Source organism: Gambusia affinis, linkage group LG08 (assembly GCF_019740435.1).
Source record: "Gambusia affinis linkage group LG08, SWU_Gaff_1.0, whole genome shotgun sequence".
Lineage (NCBI taxonomy): Eukaryota > Metazoa > Chordata > Actinopteri > Cyprinodontiformes > Poeciliidae > Gambusia > Gambusia affinis.
Window position 1 is genome coordinate 12,783,095 of NC_057875.1, and position 19,873 is coordinate 12,802,967.

The following is a 19,873-nucleotide window of genomic DNA, read 5'->3' on the forward strand; positions in this document are numbered from 1 at the left end:
AATGTAACAGGCATTTTTGAGTTATGAACAAGGCGTGGAGCACATGTCATTGTTGCTACACAGTTCTTAGTTTATATAAGTAAGTACATTAACACTTTTTGGTAAATATTAAACTTTATTTGTCTCATTTACAGTTTGTGCTCTTAGAAGTTGTTGAACATTTCTTCTGTGAAAGGGCACAAAATAGCAATTCAGTAAAAAACAATTAAAACATCCAAAAATAGACTGTAAGGGTCTATGGTTGAATTACCGTGGCAAAGCCAGGTAAATTATAACCTGGTTTATAATTGGTTTAAAAAATATTAGTGAAAATAAAAACACTTAAAAGTTTAAAGAAATTTTCAGTTGGAGCTCCTAAATCGATGGTTGGAGTGACCAGAAACAGGGGCCCCAAATTTCCGTCCTTGATGTGGATCTGCAGCTTTTAGGTGCACCTTTGCTTCATCACACCTGAATGAAGTAATTAGGTCGCTAGCAGGACTCTGTAGCTTCTGGTTGTCAGCTGAGAAGGCAATTCAACCGTTCAGGTAGGTTGCGTGAAGTACGCATCTAAAAGTCACAGGACATGGGACTTTGAGAACTAAAGCTTGTGACCTCTGCTTAAAGATAATTAAGCAGGTTTTTCTGTTTTTAAACAGAATCTTGAGCTTTCCGGATGTAATTGCCGTTTATGACTTTTCAGAGTCCCTCTCCCTTATCCATGCATCATTATCCTTTGGGATCATTGCAAACTTGTGTGCATTGCAATCAAACCAGCTGGGAGTTTTGTCGCTGCTGTACTCCCAGTGTGAGAAGCGTTTTTTCAGTTTTAGAGCAGCCTCCCTTTAAAAAGAAAAAAGGAAATTTGTTACATAAGTTCTCGCAAAGAGTGTAAATGTCAGACTTTTGACTTTTAATGTACCATGAGATGCCTGTGCAGTCGTTTAATTTGATGGTCTTAAGTGGAGGACAAATCTTTTTTAGGTTTTTAAGAGAGCGATCGGTGAGGAGTTTGCAGCCACTCAGGTCGAGTTCTAGCAGGAACTGACAGCCAGCGGTCAGATACACAATCGCCATATCTGTCATCTGAACACAAACAAAACGAGGAACTGTAGCGGCTAAAGAAAGATCATACTTAATGTGCATCCAAGTGTTGAGAAGAAGTATCTGCTCACACGGTGCAGACCAAATTTTAGTATCAGCAAAAGAACATCCGAATAAATACAAAAGGTGTTTTTCACATATGAAGTCAACCCGGCTCTACATGAAAAATGTATTCATTAAAAATATTCTATGGATTGGTAAGAAGAGCAGTACATCCATTTAAATCTGGGTGAAAAACTAACATCACATATCAGAGAAAGAACGCAATCAAACATTGTGTGATTGTGTGGAACTGCTGTGCTGCTTCAAAATCTGGATAATATCGATGGAACCAGGAAGTCCTGCAGAATAATGTCAAAGCACATCAGCAAGTCCACTATTAAACATCTGAAACAGAAAACATAAGGTTGTGGGGCAGCCTAGTCAAAGTTTGGATTTAAATGGGAAACATAATCAAGATCTTCAACAGGTTATTTGTGGCCGAAAAAGACTCCAGTTTGGCTGGTTTAGAAGAATCCTCCAAAATTAATCGACAGATGTAAAAGACTCACCACCACTTATAAGAAATGCTTGATGGCTGTTGACGCTGGGTTGAATAGCGTTTGACAGTAGCTTTTTCGTATTTGCTTAGGTTTTCTTCATTTAATATCAAACTATGTTTTTATTTGAAAATCTCAAATAAGAAGCAAAAACTGAAGAATATCTGTTAGGAGAAAAATACAAGCACTTTACTCTATATGTATATGTAAACTGAACCTGTGGACACCCTGCCATCGTAAATCTGAGGAGACTCCTGCAGTACAATGAAATGGATTTGATTGCGAAATCAGTCAGAGTTGGACATTGGGAAATGTCAATGTGCTCCAGATCTCTCACGTTGCCGCACAGCTTCTGTCCGGAAGGAAAATAAGAAGACATAAAAAGGGATATAAGACTGTGCTGCTGTCTTTCCACTCTCACATCTGCTTCTAAAGCGAGAGATGATTCTACAAAAAAAAAAAATATCCTGAAGGAAATAAACCTGAGGCCACTAATGTTTAAAGATATGTACCTCTATGCCCACATCGGTGATGAATATACACTTGGCAAGTACAATCTTCTTTAGCTTTATCCTCTGAAGTGCACCCAGTCCCTAAAATAGAGAACACTGTTGTAGTCATCGAGACGGAGAACATGCAATTTTGTTTAGTACCTGATCATGGATGTTGCAACCACTCAAGTCCAGAGACTGGATGGAGCTGCCATTCAGGCACTCCAATGCCATGTCCGTCACCTTCTCACAGTAACTCAAATTAAGGTGGAACAGTTTATGCAACCTAATAAATTGTTTCCCAAACACAAAAATGCAACATTTTACTTTTTTGTGCAGGTCATGAGGCAAATAAAGAGAAAATGTAGTTTAACTATGAGGATAGGATGAGCTCTGTAGTTAAATCCTGCTAAATACCTTCGTGCAATCCTCTTGATGGAGAACTCACTAATGAGGCCGCACTGACTAATGCTAAGGTGCTGCAGTTTATGTGCCGAGGAACCTTCAGTCAAAAATTTGATTCCAGTATCACTCACCCTGAAAGACACGATGAAAAACGCTCTGACGTAATTCCATCGATTCAGCAAATGAAGCCAACACAAACGCCACCCACCTGGTGCAGAATGAAACATCCAGGGAGTTCAGGTGTCTGAGGATGGCCACATGTTTCATGCCATCATCGGTCATTCCATGACAGTCTACCACATGGAGCTTGCTGAGAGCAGCGGAGAAGCTGCACAGGGCTTCCAAGCTCACCTCAGTTATTTGGTTGTTGCCTAAAGCACACGTGAATATGTTCCAGCACCAGTGCATAACATCCACACGTGGCTACAAAAGAGGACAGCAGTGGGATGCAAAATGGTCTCACCCTCTACACTCAAACTCTTCAGATGGGCTACTTTTGCCATTATTCTAAAGGTGGCGTCAGACAGGAGAGGACAGCCCAGCAGAGAGATGGAGGACAGAGTGTAACATCTGGCAAGCAGGGCCTGGTAGGACAAAGAAAAAAAACACATTCTTTCACTTCACGCCACCTTGCAAAAGTATTCATACCCTCTGACTCATAAAGTCATATTACAGAATCAAACTTTTAGATTTTATAAGAAAAACCAACAAAAAGTAAAGTGGAAGAAAATAACAGTTAAAAGAAAAAAAGAAAAGTTTCGCATGAATTTGTATTCATACTCCAATTTATTTTAATACTCTGAAATTGAATCCAATTGGTAAATAGTCTCAGTATAAATGAAGATGTTCTGTGAACGCCTCAAAGGTTCTCTAGAGAACAATTGTGAACAAACATTGTCATAAAGACCAGGACACCCAGCAGGTCTGGGACAAAGTGGAGAGGTTTAAATCCTTAATAAACATCTTTGAATGTTTATTAATGAGTTTTTAATCAATCTGACAATAGAATATAACAACTTCAAACCTACCAAAACGTCCACTACATCTGACAGGCCATGTAGGAGGAGCATGAATTAGAGAAGGAACAAAGAGGCCCTTAGTAACTCTGGAGGAGCTGCAGAGAGTCACTGTTCAGGTGGACAGTACAACTTTCAGCTATTGTACAACTGTACAAATTTGGAAAGACGAAATCCATTGTTGGGGGAAAAAAAGCCATAAGTATTTTTTTGCATTTTGTCAGAAGCCATGAAGAGACCAAACGAACACGAAACACCGTGACCAGATGACGCCAACACTCACCCTCTGTGGTACATGCTAAGAGGGTTTGAATATAACTAGCAATGCACATTACCCTAAAAAAAATAAAATAAAATAAAAAAACACCATATCCATGGTGAAACATGGCGGTGGCTGCATCAAGCTGTGGGAGCTCTATTCCTCATTTTCAGTTTTGCTTTCCACCAGTTAAAGACATTAAAACATACAGCAATAGCTGTACAGTTGTCTGTTACAATAGCCTAGTCAAAGTCCAGACAAAAAATTAAATTGTGAATCTATGGGGAGACTTGATGATGAATGCTCACAAACATCTACATCTATTCTGACTTAGCTTGAACTTGATAGCTTCTTCTTCACTGTAATGCACCACTTTGTTTTCGGTCTACAACAAAATAAGTAGTGGGGGGAGGGGGTATGAATACTTTTTAAGGAACTGTGTTGCTTCACTGTTAGATTGATGTTGTTTGTGCACATCACATAATTTGCCAGTTAGCCATAAAGGTTAGTTTATGATCTCAGTAACATCCGGTTTACTTTGTGTGACTTCTGAAATGCTGCAGTAATAAACTCTTACCAAAACACAGGTGTCTGACAGAGTTGGCATGTCGTTCATCACAACCTCTTTGAGAGACGGGCATCCTGCAGAAATGTATTCGAACCCTTTTGGTGTCATCTGTAAAGAGAGAGGGGGCAAAGAGGGGCTCTGTGTTTTCACCTACATTTCTGCTTTTTTTTTTGGCATTCTCTGCATTCTTATGATCTCATCATGGAAACCATACATCTGGCTCCCGGCTAAGGCTTGTCCCCAGAGCAATGAGTGTAAATGTTACACGGTGTACACATGCGGAGAGGGTGGGTGTGTAAACCCAACCCCTCCACAAGTTTTTAACTTTCACAGACCTTCCCCCATTTGCTCCGATGCTCCCCAGTGCAGAGGGAGTAACAAGATCAGACACGTGCAAACGGAAGAGTGGATGCTTTAGTTGGAAACTGAGTCGAGGATTAAACTATTGCTTTGGTCGTCAGGAGACTTCGATTGTATTGATTAGGAACCAAAAGAAGCAAACGGCTGACCTGAATGCATGCGGTTAAGTCGAGGTGCATGAGATTTCGACCACCTTCCTCCGTGGTCAGGGTTAAAAATCCTTCATCTGTGAATCTGCGGCAGTGGGCCAGACTCAGGTACTGAAGGCTGCGGCAATTCCTATTTGAAAAAAAGAACTGTCTGGTATTTTTATTCTTTATTGTTACTGCTGTGACTGATTGCAAGCTCGTCTAGACAAAAAAAAATATGTATGTACATATGGGGTAGAAAAAGCGAAAACTGGAGCTTTTATTTCACAATATTTACCTGAATGCTGCTCTCAATGACTGGTTTGTTATGAGTGTGTAAGAAAGGTTCAGGTAGAGCAGGCACGGACATCCCTCAGTGATTTTCTGAATCATCATATCCTGGTAAAGAGCAGTGTTCAGTGTAAAATGTCTCTCTGAACATCACAAAGACAGATTTACATGTTTTATTTTGAAGCGGATTGTTATTAGAAAACATTTCATTTTGTGTTTTCATTCTCTGGAAAGACATTTAAGACTCAGTTTATTTGAAAACAAAGATCATGCTGTTAATAATTAAGCATGTACATTAACCTAATATTGGCGGATTACATTGTCTGGATCGGCTGCTGAACTAGAATGAACCAATCACGCTTTTTCTTTACATAAATAATTTTTTTTTTTTTATTCTGACTGAACAGATATGCAGCTTCTAGCTTCCCAACAGTGTCATGGTGGCACTCCTTTACATGTCATGCCATATTCACTTTTTGAATGTTAAATATTTCCAAAGAGCTTGTATGTTTTGTGAGGTTGGAAAAAGTTTAGCAGTTGATTGGCAGCAACATATAAGGGTGGAACTGAGACACAGAATACAAGCACAAGGAAAACTTTAGACACAGAGAGACATGACCTGTCATCAAGCTGTAAACATGATTAAACATGTGAAGAGTGGGATGGAAAGTTTTAGCCAACTTTTTTGTGCCTTTATGCCCGTATCCGGGTACCAGCAGCTGAGATCAAATGTAACATTAGATTTGAACTAAAACCAATTTTACTGTAAACTGTTGCTTTCCTTTTCTTCACACTGTAAAGTAATAATAATAAAAAAATGAGATTTCTGACTGCGGGTCAAAAATGAGTCAGAGTGATTCATTTGTGTGGGGAATGTGGTTTCCAGAAATCCTGCCAATCTATAATTTATGGCAGGATGGCGTTAAATCAACATGACGAATGTTTTAGTCTTAAAACTTCATATATAATCTAAAAACTAGATTTTGATTTTGAAACCATCTACTTGTTTACTTACAGAAATAGCTAAGACTTCTGACAAGTTGAGTTCCTGCAGGTTTCTGCATTCGCCTAAAGAAAAGAAAAGAAAAGAAAAAACACAAAATGAGCAAAGCAAGGCTTGTTAAATTCTGTTTTCATCTACTTACTAGTAATAAATCTTGATACATATGAATTTTATGTGATGTCTCTTCTCTTTGATGATGTGCTGACTTGAACTTTTTTCCCCAACAGAGTAAAGAGAATCTGTGTTACATCAAAACCAACACAGCTGCCCATTAGACAGCGGACTGAAGACTTTCATCACAGCTTCCCGCTTTGAGTCTCGCTCCTGTAGCTGAAAATAAACCCCCTGCAGTGTTCAGGATGCGTGTGATTTCACCGATCTTGTTAGCCTTTGTGGCTCTTTCGCTGCTCCCGTCCATTGAGTCAAAGAGACCAGGGAAGGGCAGAGGACTTAAAAGTGCGAGGCAGAAACTTACACGGGAAAGGTATGGATTCACTGCTGTTTACAACTCTGTTTCCAGAGACTTTGGTGTTTATAAATCACAATGAGCTGAGATTTGTTGGTGTCCGTCTCCAAAGAATAAGGATGGGGGCTTTTAGGAATCACAGCAGATCAGGAGCGCAACCATAATCTCCCAAGTGAGAGGGCCAAATTTTTCAGAGGTCTGTTGAGTGATTTATTATTCTCCCGCATCCAATCGGAACTGTCCTCAGTGGCTAAAAACACACATAATCACTAACAGCCACAGTTCAGCAGCAGGGGACCGATTTTCTATTTCTAAACTACTAAATCTAAAGTTTTATCTGCCAAACTGTGGCTGAGCTGACACAATTACCCTGGAACATTTACAGGTTAATGTTCCAGGGTCTTTACACCTCAAATGGCAACAATAACAAATTATTACTTAGCACACAAAATGCAATAGTAGTTACAGGCCGGAGGGTAATAAGTCTCATAATTCTATTTAATGGCATGAACATGAAAAGTGATATTTTAGTCAAATGTGATAGCACAGATGTGCAAAATGAATAAAGTTGCATAAAAATCTGTTGCCTGTTCACACACAAATAATGCAGAAATCAAATTATATCAGAAAATTTAAAACATATGATTCTGTCAAAATGATTTTGGAGAGTGAATGAGATTTATTCTGAAATATCTGTGAAACCTCTGTCCTGGTACCAAACACATCATTGTTCTGATCTGTGACTCTTTGCTCATTCTATTGTGCCAATAAATATTTTTGCTTTAAATATATGGAAAGCAAATATGAGCACAACGTTTGCACTGAAATTAAAGAGTGTTATAGCTTTAACTAGCAAGCAAGGGATGTAAAATAAGTAACAGTAGTATTCTTGTGTTAATTAGTCATTACTTAGCTATCATTACCTGTATGCAGCAGCAGCATTATTCAGCTTACACAGTTTGTTTGGAAGAAAACGCTATAAAGTTCTTAACTTTTTGAGCTTTTGACTCTGGCAGGTTGCATTCAAAAACTTTGTTTCTTATCAGTTTTTAAAAATTTCATTTGATTGGGCCATGGTGTGATGCTTTCAGTCGATCTTTGTTGTAATTGTACAGAGACACAATGCAATTTCATTTCAGTACAGCCCGTCTGACTTGTATTTACTTGTATCCAAGTGATTTCACTTTCAGAAAGTTGTAGTGAAATTTGAGAAGTTTTACGATAATAGAAATTTTGCTTGATGATCTGAAACATGTGACAAACCAAACAAAAACAGAAGAAATCTGTAAGGAGTTAAATACTTTTTATAGCACTGTGTTGATGTGTACAACTTGTACAGCGTTTATGCACAAATTATCAGATGCTGGACTTTTTTGTGTCTTTTTCCAAAGGTCAAGGATGAAGGCTCTGCGGCGTCAGAGCAGATCAGGCCTTGCTGGGGTTGTGATACCAAACTGCTCAGAGATGACTCAATCTGGAGAAGTCTATCTGGATTGTCAGGACCAAAGCCTCACTTCCATTCCCAGCTCAAGCACCTGGTCCAGAGTACCTAACCATCTCCTTCTGGCCCGCAACCAAATTAAAGCGCTCCGCAGTGGATCCTTCCTTGGATACGAACGTTTATCCAGTCTGGATCTTCAACAGAATCAGATCTCACAGGTGGAGGAAGACGCTTTTCAGGGTCTAACTCACCTAACCACCCTGCTGCTGCAACACAACCAACTGAGAACGCTCAGTGAAGAGGCGCTCATCCCAATGCCAAACCTTCACTATCTGCGTCTCTACGACAATCCCTGGAAATGTCTCTGTCCAATGGAAAGCCTTATACGCACTCTTCAAGTCCCAAGCAACCGTAACCTCGGAAACCATGCCAAGTAAATGATGCCACCAGATGTTTAATAAGAGCATCATTGATTTACAGTTAACCTGTAAACATGTCGTGTTCTAGGTGTGCAGAACCGCTCAGCCTTAAGGACAGGAAGCTGAAGAAGATTGATCCTGACTTACTGTGTGAGGAATTCGGCTCAAACGTCAATGTCACTCAAACTTTAGAGCCCAATCCGATCCGCGGCAAATTAGACGCCACCGCGTTGTGCCACACTTACCTTTTCCCCGTCACATGGATGGACTGCAGGAACCGAGGCAAGTTCAAGATCAGGCGTTATTAATGTCTCTCTACTGTAAGCCCTAAAGCTGGTCCTGTAATTCCCAACACATGATCTCATGTAACAGAGGGGTTAAGAAAAAATACAAACTGTCACAGAGCAGATGATTCATAATTACTGTTGGGTTGCTGGAAGAGCTGAACTTTGTTGTTTTTTTTTTTTAAAAAGAAGCATTTTCATGATAAGACATAAAATGAATCAATGCACATCTGTCTCTTTTCAGTGCTGAGTCAGTTACTCCTTTAAACACTGATTAATGTCAATTTATTAGCACCAGCTGGTTGGAGAGAGAGTTTTAGCCAGCAGCGTATTAGAGTAAAAATATTTACATTTGTCGTTTAAATGGACTAAACCAGTTATGTATCACTATTGTGTTACTGCCTTCTCCTAGATTCATTTGAAGCTGCAGTTTGTCTCTTTTGCAAGTAACAGAAATGTGGAATCCGAGATAATTTACTACAACAGTCTTTCATTTAATAAATCATATGTAGATAAATATGGATACAAAAGTTGCATTTTAATAAATGTAATCACCCCTCTCTGTGTATGTTTAGGTCTAACTGAGGTGCCTTCAGGTATTCCAGACAATGTTGTTCGGGTCGATCTGTCCCTTAATAAGATCCATCATCTCAAACCCAGAGATTTCCAAGGAGCAAAAAGCCTCAGAATCCTAAACCTCAGCAGCAATGACATGCAGCGGCTCGAGACAGGTGAGCGTTTCTCCCCATGCTCACAGATTCATCAAGATTACTAGATATAACAACATGTCCTGTATGTAATCATCACGGTAATGCCTAGAATGAATTGCTACACATATACAGTTGTGTTTATCTTAATCTGGAGTCCAAAAAGTGGGGAACAGTTAAACAACTGCTGTGGCTTCAGTTTTCCCCTTTTTCATTTTGAGCAGTGGCGGGCATTCAGCCATACATGTGTATACAGGCTTGGCTTTATTTATGATGAGGTATACAAGGAGATGTGCTGATATATAGCCTCACTGTGTTTGAGTAAATCACGGCCCACTGGCAGGAACTGAACTTAACGTCAGCAGACCAGCAGCTAATGCCGCCGAACTGAAGTCTATTTAACTTAAACATCAGATCTGGGTTCTGGGATGCACATGAACCTAATCATGCTCTGAGACCAGTCCACCTACTGGAAGCAAAACAAACTAATACCAGTGTAAAGTTGTGTTCAAAATAACTGCAGTCCAGAATCACCCATTAAGTTAATCACAGTTTTTTGGTAGAATTGTTATTCCTACATGCCAAATAATGACCTAGTAGGAACAGAAGAGTAACGGGAAACCCAAAGCCGTAACATCCAGTCTGCAGATTCTGTGCAACCCAATATTAACAGCAAGTGGTTTGTCCAAAGTAATAACAGTATCCAGTTTGATCAGCAAGATCTTTCATTCTGAGATAAAACAAGACTCAAATTGGCAGCCCTTAGTTAAAGCTGCAGTATGTAACGTTTAGTTTTACTAAATATAGAAAAATGTATTTTGTAAAAGTTAAATACTGCAGCTTAAATTTTGAAATCTGGGGAAAATGGCCAATCCTGACATTGTTCAGGAATCTTAATTAAAAAGTTAATTTGAGATTGTGAAATACCTGAAATAATGCCAAAAACGATTGGATGCTTGACTGACTGAATTCAAATACTTGAAGAAAAAAATTAAGTGAGGCAGATTTGGAAGAAAATACAAAACCCGATGCAGACTGTTGTACTGTATTGACAGAAAGTGAGGAAAAAATGACTCGGCTCCAACTCTTCTTCTTCTACTTCTACTTCCAGAGCTCGCCGTCCCTTTGGTTTTGATCCGGTCTGCTGAGCTGTCTGTCATTTAATCCCTTTTAATGGATTAAAGAGTTTCCAAAGGGCACAGACTTCGTCACTGATCATTTCCAGGGTAGTCAAAGAATGGTTAAAGTGAACACTATAACCATCAACAGACTCAATGTGAAGTCAAGCTAAAAGCAAGAAACCTCTGCAAGCCTCTGAAAACTGGTTGAAGAGGAAAGAGCACATTTACTGGTCTTAAAAGAAATGGTGCAACACCTTTGTCAGAGGTCCCTCAAACATTAAATTCATACCCCATTGCACAGTGAAGCATGGTGGCTCAGACATCATGATATGGGTGATATTTTACAAAGTCTGGTGTTGGGCCTAATTGGTTCCAGACCAACAAAATGAATATTGCAGAGTGGAAAGCCCCTTGCACTTTTATCCAACAGCAAACATGTGGGGAACATAAAATATCCTGCTTCTGAGTCAAAAACCAAGAAATGCAGGAACTGTGAAATGTAATTAAATTGTCCTGGGCTGAAATAACAGCTCTCAGGTACCAGAAGTTGGCCGGCCATAAAACACAGACGCAAAGTAGTTCTCAGAAACAGTGGTAAAGCGTGCTCTTGGGAAATTAGAAACTGATATTTTTTATAACTGCTCAAAGTTCCCATCACTTTCTTCAGAATAAGAACACAATTGATAAACTTCTCATCTCGTTTTGCTTTGGAATAGAACGTACTGCATTACTAATGCCTTTCTGTGTCTGACAGCAAAAGCTATAAGGATTTTGAACTTTAATTTATTTAACTTGAAACTTGTAAGTTTCAGCTTCTGCGCAAAACTAGAATGCATAAACAATTTGCATCCTTCAGTCTGTCATGCAATGAAAACGAATGAGCAATAGAACTTCTTGTCTTTTAAAATGTTTGTTGTTTATATTGGTGGTATATTTGTTTATGTTGGAGTACTTCTTCTTAGGAGTCAGTCACTGGCCTACTGTTTTGTAGGGTCCCTGTCTGGGCTTTTACACCTTCAAGAGCTGGACCTGTCAACCAACAGGCTGCATTTTGTTCAGTATGGAGTTCTTGAAGATTTGTACTTTTTGTCCAAGCTAAAACTAGGAGGAAACCCTTGGATGTGCGACTACAAGTGAGTTCTACTCCCAAACCGCTTACAAAGACTCCAAAGACTTATTCTAACAATTGCTTACTTTTTCTTTCCCCCTCCAGTATACACTACATGGTGTACTGGTTACGTCTGCACCCACGGGTGAAGCACTCTGGCCTGCTGTGCCAATCTCCTCTAGAATATATTGGGGAGAGAGTGGAGGACTATGTGCATTCCTACAACAGAGACTGTCCTAAGGACAGACAGCTCAGCAGACCAGATCAAAACCAAAGGGACGGCGAGCCCTGGGACTCACCGATGGAACTACAAGGAGAAATAGAAGAAGAAGAGTTGGAGCCGAGTCATCTGAGAGTGCCACAAAAATACCAGATCTTCCGACTGGCCTGACTCAAGTGATTTGTTTTTAATAAAGATGTTTTTCCTCACTTTCTGTCAATACAGTACAACAGTTTGCATCAGCTCGCTATGTTGCATTTTAATTTCTCCGTTTTACAGTTTGTCAGCTAATTCATCTTATAAACAGTCCCACTGCAGCTGGGTTGACTTTAGCATTTTAAACAGCACGGCTTACTTTTGATCACCTATGAATATTGGCACAAGTAAAAGACATAAGAAGCCATAAATAAAGAAATTAAAACTCACTGATATATTTTAAGCTGGACCATTTTGTCGACTGGCAGCCGCGCAGGTTCAGGTGGGTCACAAAGGGCCGGTAGCTCTTCAGTATTTTCTGCACTATAAAGTCTGTTACCCAGTCTTTCCCCACCGAGAAGTCAATCTGGCAGAGACAAAAACACTTTAGGCAGAAACCTTTACCACTGTGCTAATAGTATTCAACCTACTTCAGCTTTTTCAAATGATGTAACATTATAAACATAATGTAACTTACAGATATTTCCAGATAGAACAACACAACTAAACATGAAGTTCAAAAAGAGATTTATATGGGTTTGAATTATTTTACAAATAAAAAGCTGAAACACATCGCCTTCATATGTGTGCAGCTCCCTAAGTAAACTTTGTGTAGAGTCACCATTTTCTGCACTTCATACGGATTGTCTCTATCAGGTCTGCACATCTAGAGAAATACATTTATGCTCATTCTTCTTTGTAAAATAGCTCAAGCTCATTCAGTTTAATTTTTTTGCTCAGATTCTTAGTTGGATTTCAGTCTAGACTTTGACTGTCGCTTTTTAATGGACAAATATATTTTAATCTGACCCATTAAAATAACCTGCAGGACAATAACCTATTGTCCTGCAAGGAAACTTGTTGGAGGTTTCCTTGAAGGTTTTCTTCAAGGATTGTGCTCCATTTAGCTCCATCCATCTTGATATCATAACGTAGCAGCTTCCATGCCCCTGATAAAGAAAAACATTCTCTTTCTACCAGCATGTTTTACTATGACTACAGCCTGTTTAGGGCAATGTGTGATTTTGTTCAGCATGCAAGACAAAAAGTTATATTTTGGTGTCATCTGAGCAGAGCGTGTTCTTCCACACTTGTAGAGTCCTCAACATGGCTGTTAGGTCTTTTTATTGCTGTCTCTGATAAATGCTCTTCTCCTCTGGTCTGTAGGTTTAAGAGTTCAACCTTAAACCAAGATTCGTTGCTGTGCCATATTCTTTCTATTTCCAGATAATAGATTGAAAAGAGCTCTTTCAAATATTTAAAATGTTGTATATTTTGTTAGCTAACCTTGCTGTAAACTTCTCCCTGTCCTGTCTGCTGTGTTCATTAGTCTTCATGATGCTGTTTGCTTTCTAATGTTCTTCAATGTACTGCTGTATTTACATTGGAATTAAATTACGGACAGAAAAAACAAAAAACTAATCATCAATTGACTTCTGATGGATTTTATTTGGGGTTTTTAAAGTTAAAGGGGTCATGTTGTAAAACTATGACACAGTCTTTAAAAACTACTACTACTATTGTCATTCTCCTGTATTATGTTTTGTTTTATTGTTATTTAGTCTGTGACATAAAACCCCAATAAATGGCACTGAAGTTTGAATTTGTAACAGGTTTGAAATTAAAAACCTTAACGAGCATGAATACTTATTTGTGCTAATCCTCTATAAATATTTCACATCACAGACCTGACTCCACAACGTGCCTGAGTGGACAATCGATTTCCAGGTATTGGAGACCTCAGAACAGTTCAACCAGTCCCTTAACTGCAAATACTGAAAGATCTGAGGAAAAAAGAGATTTACACAAGTTTCAGGCAAAAATACTGGCACAGAAATTCAGACAAAAACTATGACACAACTTTGATGCTGTCAGATTGATAGTTGTTCCTTGGCTTTACAGAACCCGGTCTGGGTACTGACAGCACCCAGACTGGGTTCATCGTCCCTTTTGCCACTTTTTATGGCAGAGATATGTAAACGAGCAGTCCCTGTCTGTTTCCAAACATAGTCATGCTGAAGCACTATTTATCAGGCGAGACGTTCTACAGAAACACCAGGGTAAGGAAGGCCAACAGAGCTCTCACTTTGCCAGCAGCTGTGAATCCAAAACAAACAAACGCTACAAGTGGAGCGAGAAAGCATGGTTAATAATAGACCAAGTTAAAACGGCTCATATTTTAGTGCATATAAATGATGTATAAATATATGCACGAGACACAGACTGCAATAAAACTATAATAATCAGCATCTGAGTTTAATCACTCAGAGAGCCTGGATGCAGGATTACAGCAGAGTTCAGAGTAGCTGGAGCTCCGACATGAAGACCAGGATAATACTAACAAGACTATCTAAACAAATGAATGGTGAGGGCTGCAGAGGCGATACCTTCAGTGAGAGGTGATGAGGGAGCTCTGAGATTCCATCAACTCTTTTCTCCACCAGCTCAATCTGAGGCTGCTGACTTTTAGTGTCTAATTCTTTGACATTTGCCTCCAACCTCTGCCAGAGTCATACAAGAACAAGAACCCGTACATGAGAAAGCAACTTATGTTTAACATACTTTCAGAAGGATATCTTTAGTACCTTGAAATACTCTCTTCGCCTCTTTGCATCCACAGTAACGACGTTCCAAGACGCTATGTAGCGCTTGATGCGGATTTTGTTCATCACACTCTGAAGTCCATCAATGCTGGCTAAATTAATGAGAAACTTTTCTTTAACAATAAACTTGATATTACAAAAAAAAAAAAAAAACAACTTGACTTTTTTATACCTAACCGAATAGTCTGCCAGTTCATCTTTTCAACAATGATGAGAATAATAATAATATTTCTCTGGACGCTTTGGCTTCCCAGAATATGTTTGGTAATCATGACTGCTAAGTCAATTGATTACTGTAAATTGCCCTTAAGGGTTAGGTTATGTAGGCGTGTGTGCGTGTGTGTGGGGAGGTGTGTGTGTGTGTGTACTTGCCCAGCTAGTCTACTTAGGATGATTTCTGGCATATGTACTGACCTTCTGAAGACCAAGAGGCCTTAAAAGTTTTTGGGTTATGGGTTGGGTTTAAAACTAAGGTGTCAACTGAGTTCAGGTTAGGTTTAGCATAAAAGTCAGGGTTAGGCTATAGAAATAAATAAAAATGAATGGAAGTCCTTGTGAAGATAGAAAGACATATTATGTGTGTGTGGGAGAACATGCATAGTTGTGTGTCCTGTGTGCCTCTGCGTTGCCCTGTGACGAAATGCCGGCCTGTCCAGTGTGTCCCCAGCCTCTTGTCCCCTCTAAAATCCTCAAATGCCTGCTGTAATCTTTTATTAACTTAATTCTAAAATGTATGCTTTTGCTCGCTCTACTATGTTGCATTAAAAAGCTATCATATGCTGAGGTCATGCCATTCTCACCCCATTATGAGAGTCTTGGTTTTAGCCCTAGATTCATTAAAAGTGCAGTGAAGGGAAGGGATATTGCTTTGGCATGACATTTTCTCAAAAAAAGAAAACAAAATTAGTAAATATGACCCCAAAAAGTTCAGAATTTATTGCCCGTCTCCAGCTACATTCAGGATGAAATGAGTCACCGGACTGGAACAATCCAACAGCATCTGGAAGGATTTTCAGCTTGGACACATTTAACCACAGCAAATGTTTTTTCCGGCTTCACTAACTGGGATGGGACGCGTTTCAAAAACAATAAATCAACAGCATTCATTGTAATTTCTCACTATCACCTACCTGCTCTTCTCCTCTTGAATGACCTCACAAAGTTCAGCCATCTAAAGAATGCAACATTCAGGCACTTCTTCTCAGCATACGTCTTTGCCCGCTCCATCTGCAGAGCTGTCTCTATGGCTTCTTCGTTCCTCTGCTGAATGAACTTCTTCCACGCCCTGTCACACCGCGGCAGGCACAACTCGTCAATAATTCAGTCAACCGGGACAAAAGAGAGGCTGTGAGGGGTCCCAGCATTAATTATGCAGGAGTCGGTCCGATCTAATATTTGCCAGTCAAATCTATTTTATCTTCTAGAGTTTTATTATTAGGCAACAGGTGAAATAATGATAACAGAGATAACTTCCAGTGATATAGAGTGTCCACATAAAACTCATCCACTGCTGGAAAATGCATTTAAAACATATGGATTGCCAGGAACAGGAAATGTGGGGAATAAAATAGAAGTGCATTCCATAAGTCTGTGTTTACTTCCTCTTTATATCTGATTGATAGCAGGAAAGCTTTTTTAAGTGAATTACTGCCACCACTAGATTGGAAGATGGATCTGGAGGCAGAAAGAAGAGATGAAAATACATTTAGCTAAATAATCCAGTTGCCTTCAGAAACAAAATAACCTTGGTGTATATGTTGTCTGATTCATCCTTAAAGAGCCCAGTTAATGTGAAGTCCTGATGTTTTTCCGTTTTCTCAGTGACCTCTGAAAAGCTGCAGCTCCTGCAGGTGTTTAGGCAGATTGCCACACAGGCAGCTGCAGTTTTTATCAGGGATCTGCTGTTTCCACTCTGCTGCTGCATGTGCTGTCATGGATCTTTCATTTGGTTATAAACACCTGTAACATTTAATATAGATATGTTTTGCTCTAATTTGCTTGATTACTTTCTATCTTTAGAATATTTCTGTTTCTGGGTTTCCTGGTTATGCATGCTTTTATAGGGCTGCAACTGCTTTCCTCCTCAAACTGGTAAGCATGTCAGGGTTTTTTTCCCATCTGTTTAGATCCCAGTGAAAATAATGTGCTGTTTATTTACTGATAGGTTACAATACTGCACATGGACACAGTCTACACTGGAGTCCACAGACCTCTAGCCAGGTTATTCCTGGGGACTATTTATAGTGCTTATATATATATATGCTAAAAGGGAGCAAAGCTTTGTTTCTTTGCAGAGTAAACCAATTTTCTATGAAGACGGGTTGGCAGCTTCCCTGAAGAGATGGTGCAAAGCCAACCAGATATGGTGCATAAAGACACTGAAGGTGAAAACGGACAAAACATTTGGAGCAGACGAACTAAAAATAACCAAGTACTGGATGAATACAGCTTCTTCACAAAACCTCCTGATTTCACTCAACAGAACATCATCCCTTCTACTCTTCACATAAACATAAACCAAATGTTTATCCAGCAATCCGATCACCATCCATATAGTGGCTTTGCTGTCCCAGAGCTCCTTTCAAATGACATACCCAATGAGAGTCCTCTTGGTGAACGCAAAGACACTTTGAGTGTTTCCAAAAACAGTCATGTTCAGTCAGGCTATGAGCAGAGCAAATTCCCCTCGAGCTAATTGTCTGGTGATTCATCCATCAATCATAAAAGCATTTTTAACCTCCCATCTCAAGATTTCATCTTCTTTTCAAAGAGGAAATCTAGTTTAGTTTTTCTATGTTGCAGGTCAAAGGACCTTAAGGCAAAATACATGCCTGTGCTTTCATCTGGTGCCGACAACAGTAAGGGATTCCACAGAGTGGGTCAATCTCATGTCCTTTCTCTATACAAACCCCCATCTATAAATTACTTCATACCAAAAAATTATATCTATGTTTCAAATTATGAAGGCATAAAAGAGAAGAAAGCACCCAAGTCCTTTTATGCATACAAATCCAGTGTTGGCAAGAGATCAAATGATGGCGTGTATCCTCCAACATGCCTGCAGCAGGTATCTCCTGAATCGCCTTCAAAATTTCTCTTTTCACATTTTGAGTTGGATGCAAATAAACCTCAAAAGGAGCAGGGTGGCTTTCACTTTGGATTTAACGTGAAACCTTTCAGTCCACTGCATGACTCGACTGGACGTTCCAGCACTCTTGGACACCAGACGTTCCACTCCAGTCCATTTATTCTGGCTGCCAATCCAGAATTCAATTTAATTCGTTACAAGCCAAATAAAAATGTTTTCACTCCTCATAAAGCTATCCAGAAATAAATCTCCCCTTGGAGTCGCCTGAGCTCCTTTTCTGCTCAAGACAAGTGGCTATGAAGAAGCAATGAAAGCTGGCTTGCTAAAGCCCATAAGCCAGCCAGACAGCTTGCAGATGATTTCTGAAACCATGGAAACAGAGCCCACTAACTTTGCCTCTTGGCCCTCGGAGCTGTTGTCTGAACCCAGAGATGCAGACCTGAACTGTTTCATCTGGAAGAACACAAAAAGTTCTTCTCACCAAAAGCCCCAAAAATCCTCCCGCTGCTCTGTGAAAGCATACATCAAGTCCAAAAACCACTCCACAAGGGCGACAACGTTCTTGTCATGGACCTGTTACAAACGGACAAGGCTGATAAACGGCAATGGAAATCTGCTGTAAGATATTGTGTATATAGACGCTGTTCACACTTCATTTTACAAAATGACTTGGAAAAATTGTGAAGAAAGTCACAAAATGGTATGTTTATATATATATCTTTAAATTTGTGTTTGTGTTTGTAATTCTTGACAGCATAAGTGTAGACCTACCTGAAGCATGCACCCAGTAAGTGTCTCACGTAACAAAAGACAGCCTTTTCTAATTGACAATATAGCTCCTGCAAAGCACATAAATGCCTAAATTAAAATTTATTCACTTCCAAAATCTGTATTCCACAATTAAATACTTGTACAATACCATTTGGGAACTTTCGTCTACAGCTTTGGATTTCAGAGACTCTTTTGTAATGAAATCGTTTACATAATCAACAAATTTTTGCCTGCAAAACAAAACAAACAAACAAACAAAAAACTTTCACTGTATGAATTTATGCTTGATTGCAGGGTAAATTGCAGATTTAGTGCTCCCCCTTTATCCAAGACAACTTCAACTTTCAGTATAAGAAAAAGCATGATAAAGGGAGCCACCAAGCGGTTGTTTTATCAAATGTAGGCGGTACATACCAGTCGACAGTTTGTAGATTATCATGTCCCTGGAATGCAATAAGCACTCTTTTAAGGAACTCCACTGGTTCATTGGGACAAGTCAGACAAGCGGCTGTCAATAATGACTGTTGAAGAAAAGTAGATCGGTGTTTTAAAGCCAGTTTTAAAGGTTCTTGAACTTTTATAACTACCCGTATCTACTTGGATGCTTATGCGTAAAACTTTTCCTACCTTGCTTATTTGTGGGAGGCATTGTTTGATTTCATTCATCTTCAAGCTTCTGTCTGTGTCTGCAGCTGCCATGTTTTCTGTGTGCGGTACAGCTGACTAGCACGACTATATGTTTGCTTCTTCGTTAGCACTATTTTATTTCTATTTAGTCAGACCTTTCGATTTCGAAATGCATTGTTGCTAGGTAACGGAACAATTGAGCAGTGGCTATGGCAAGACGTTTGCATATTTATTAAATATCGTTTGAGTACACAAGGTAAACTATAGCATATTCAATTTGTCCCTAGCTGTTGGAATCTTTTTAAAATAATGGCTTAAGCAGTGCTGTGCAATACTTGGCTACTGACCTCAAGAAGAGACAAATTCTTGTGTTTTTGTTTAACGTTTAACTAGAATTAGCTCAACTCGAGCATATTAACTGGAATGTGTACTAAAGTTATATTAGGATATTTTTTTTTTAGATTGACTTAACTGGTTTGCATTAGATTAATTTGATCTGGTTGTCCACTCTTGCATTAAAAATCCTACCTCTTTGGATTTTTTTAAACTACTAGTGCAAAACTAGTACTTTGGCCTCGTTCCAGTTGGGACAATGACGACAGAATTTAAAAGTGCAAATGTTTTTATTTTTTTTAATTACTATACCTGGTCAAGGTTGTGTGACTAATCAACAACTGTAC

The 19,873-nt window shown here is 39.2% G+C and overlaps 2 protein-coding genes across 5 annotated transcripts; one reads left to right on the top strand and one right to left on the bottom strand.

Annotated features, from left to right (window-relative positions):
- Positions 1 to 5: 5 nt before the first annotated feature.
- fbxl13 (F-box and leucine-rich repeat protein 13) lies at positions 6 to 19,362 on the bottom strand. 4 transcript variants are annotated; one of them, XM_044123705.1, is made up of 21 exons: positions 19,194 to 19,362; positions 18,981 to 19,087; positions 18,715 to 18,796; positions 18,567 to 18,634; positions 15,838 to 15,992; positions 14,690 to 14,799; positions 14,492 to 14,605; positions 13,793 to 13,888; positions 12,336 to 12,471; positions 6,156 to 6,208; positions 5,148 to 5,248; positions 4,871 to 5,000; positions 4,371 to 4,469; positions 2,982 to 3,102; positions 2,727 to 2,889; positions 2,531 to 2,650; positions 2,276 to 2,399; positions 2,135 to 2,215; positions 1,840 to 1,971; positions 902 to 1,065; positions 6 to 822 (listed from the first exon to the last, which is right to left on the bottom strand). In XM_044123705.1, exons 1-21 carry the CDS (start codon positions 19,263 to 19,265, stop codon positions 669 to 671), a joined length of 2,382 nt encoding a protein of 793 aa, XP_043979640.1. In that variant the 5' UTR covers positions 19,266 to 19,362; the 3' UTR covers positions 6 to 668. The 4 variants fall into 4 exon arrangements, with proteins under 4 accessions (XP_043979640.1, XP_043979639.1, XP_043979641.1 ...); XM_044123704.1 differs by having other exon boundaries at positions 1,840 to 1,974; XM_044123706.1 differs by lacking the exon at positions 1,840 to 1,971.
- Positions 4,849 to 12,329, top strand: LOC122835020 (leucine-rich repeat-containing protein 17-like). Its single transcript, XM_044123708.1, has 7 exons — positions 4,849 to 4,978; positions 6,371 to 6,627; positions 8,001 to 8,483; positions 8,558 to 8,751; positions 9,329 to 9,484; positions 11,573 to 11,714; positions 11,795 to 12,329. Exons 2-7 carry the CDS (start codon positions 6,503 to 6,505, stop codon positions 12,078 to 12,080), a joined length of 1,386 nt encoding a protein of 461 aa, XP_043979643.1. The 5' UTR covers positions 4,849 to 4,978; positions 6,371 to 6,502; the 3' UTR covers positions 12,081 to 12,329.
- Positions 19,363 to 19,873: the final 511 nt, after the last annotated feature.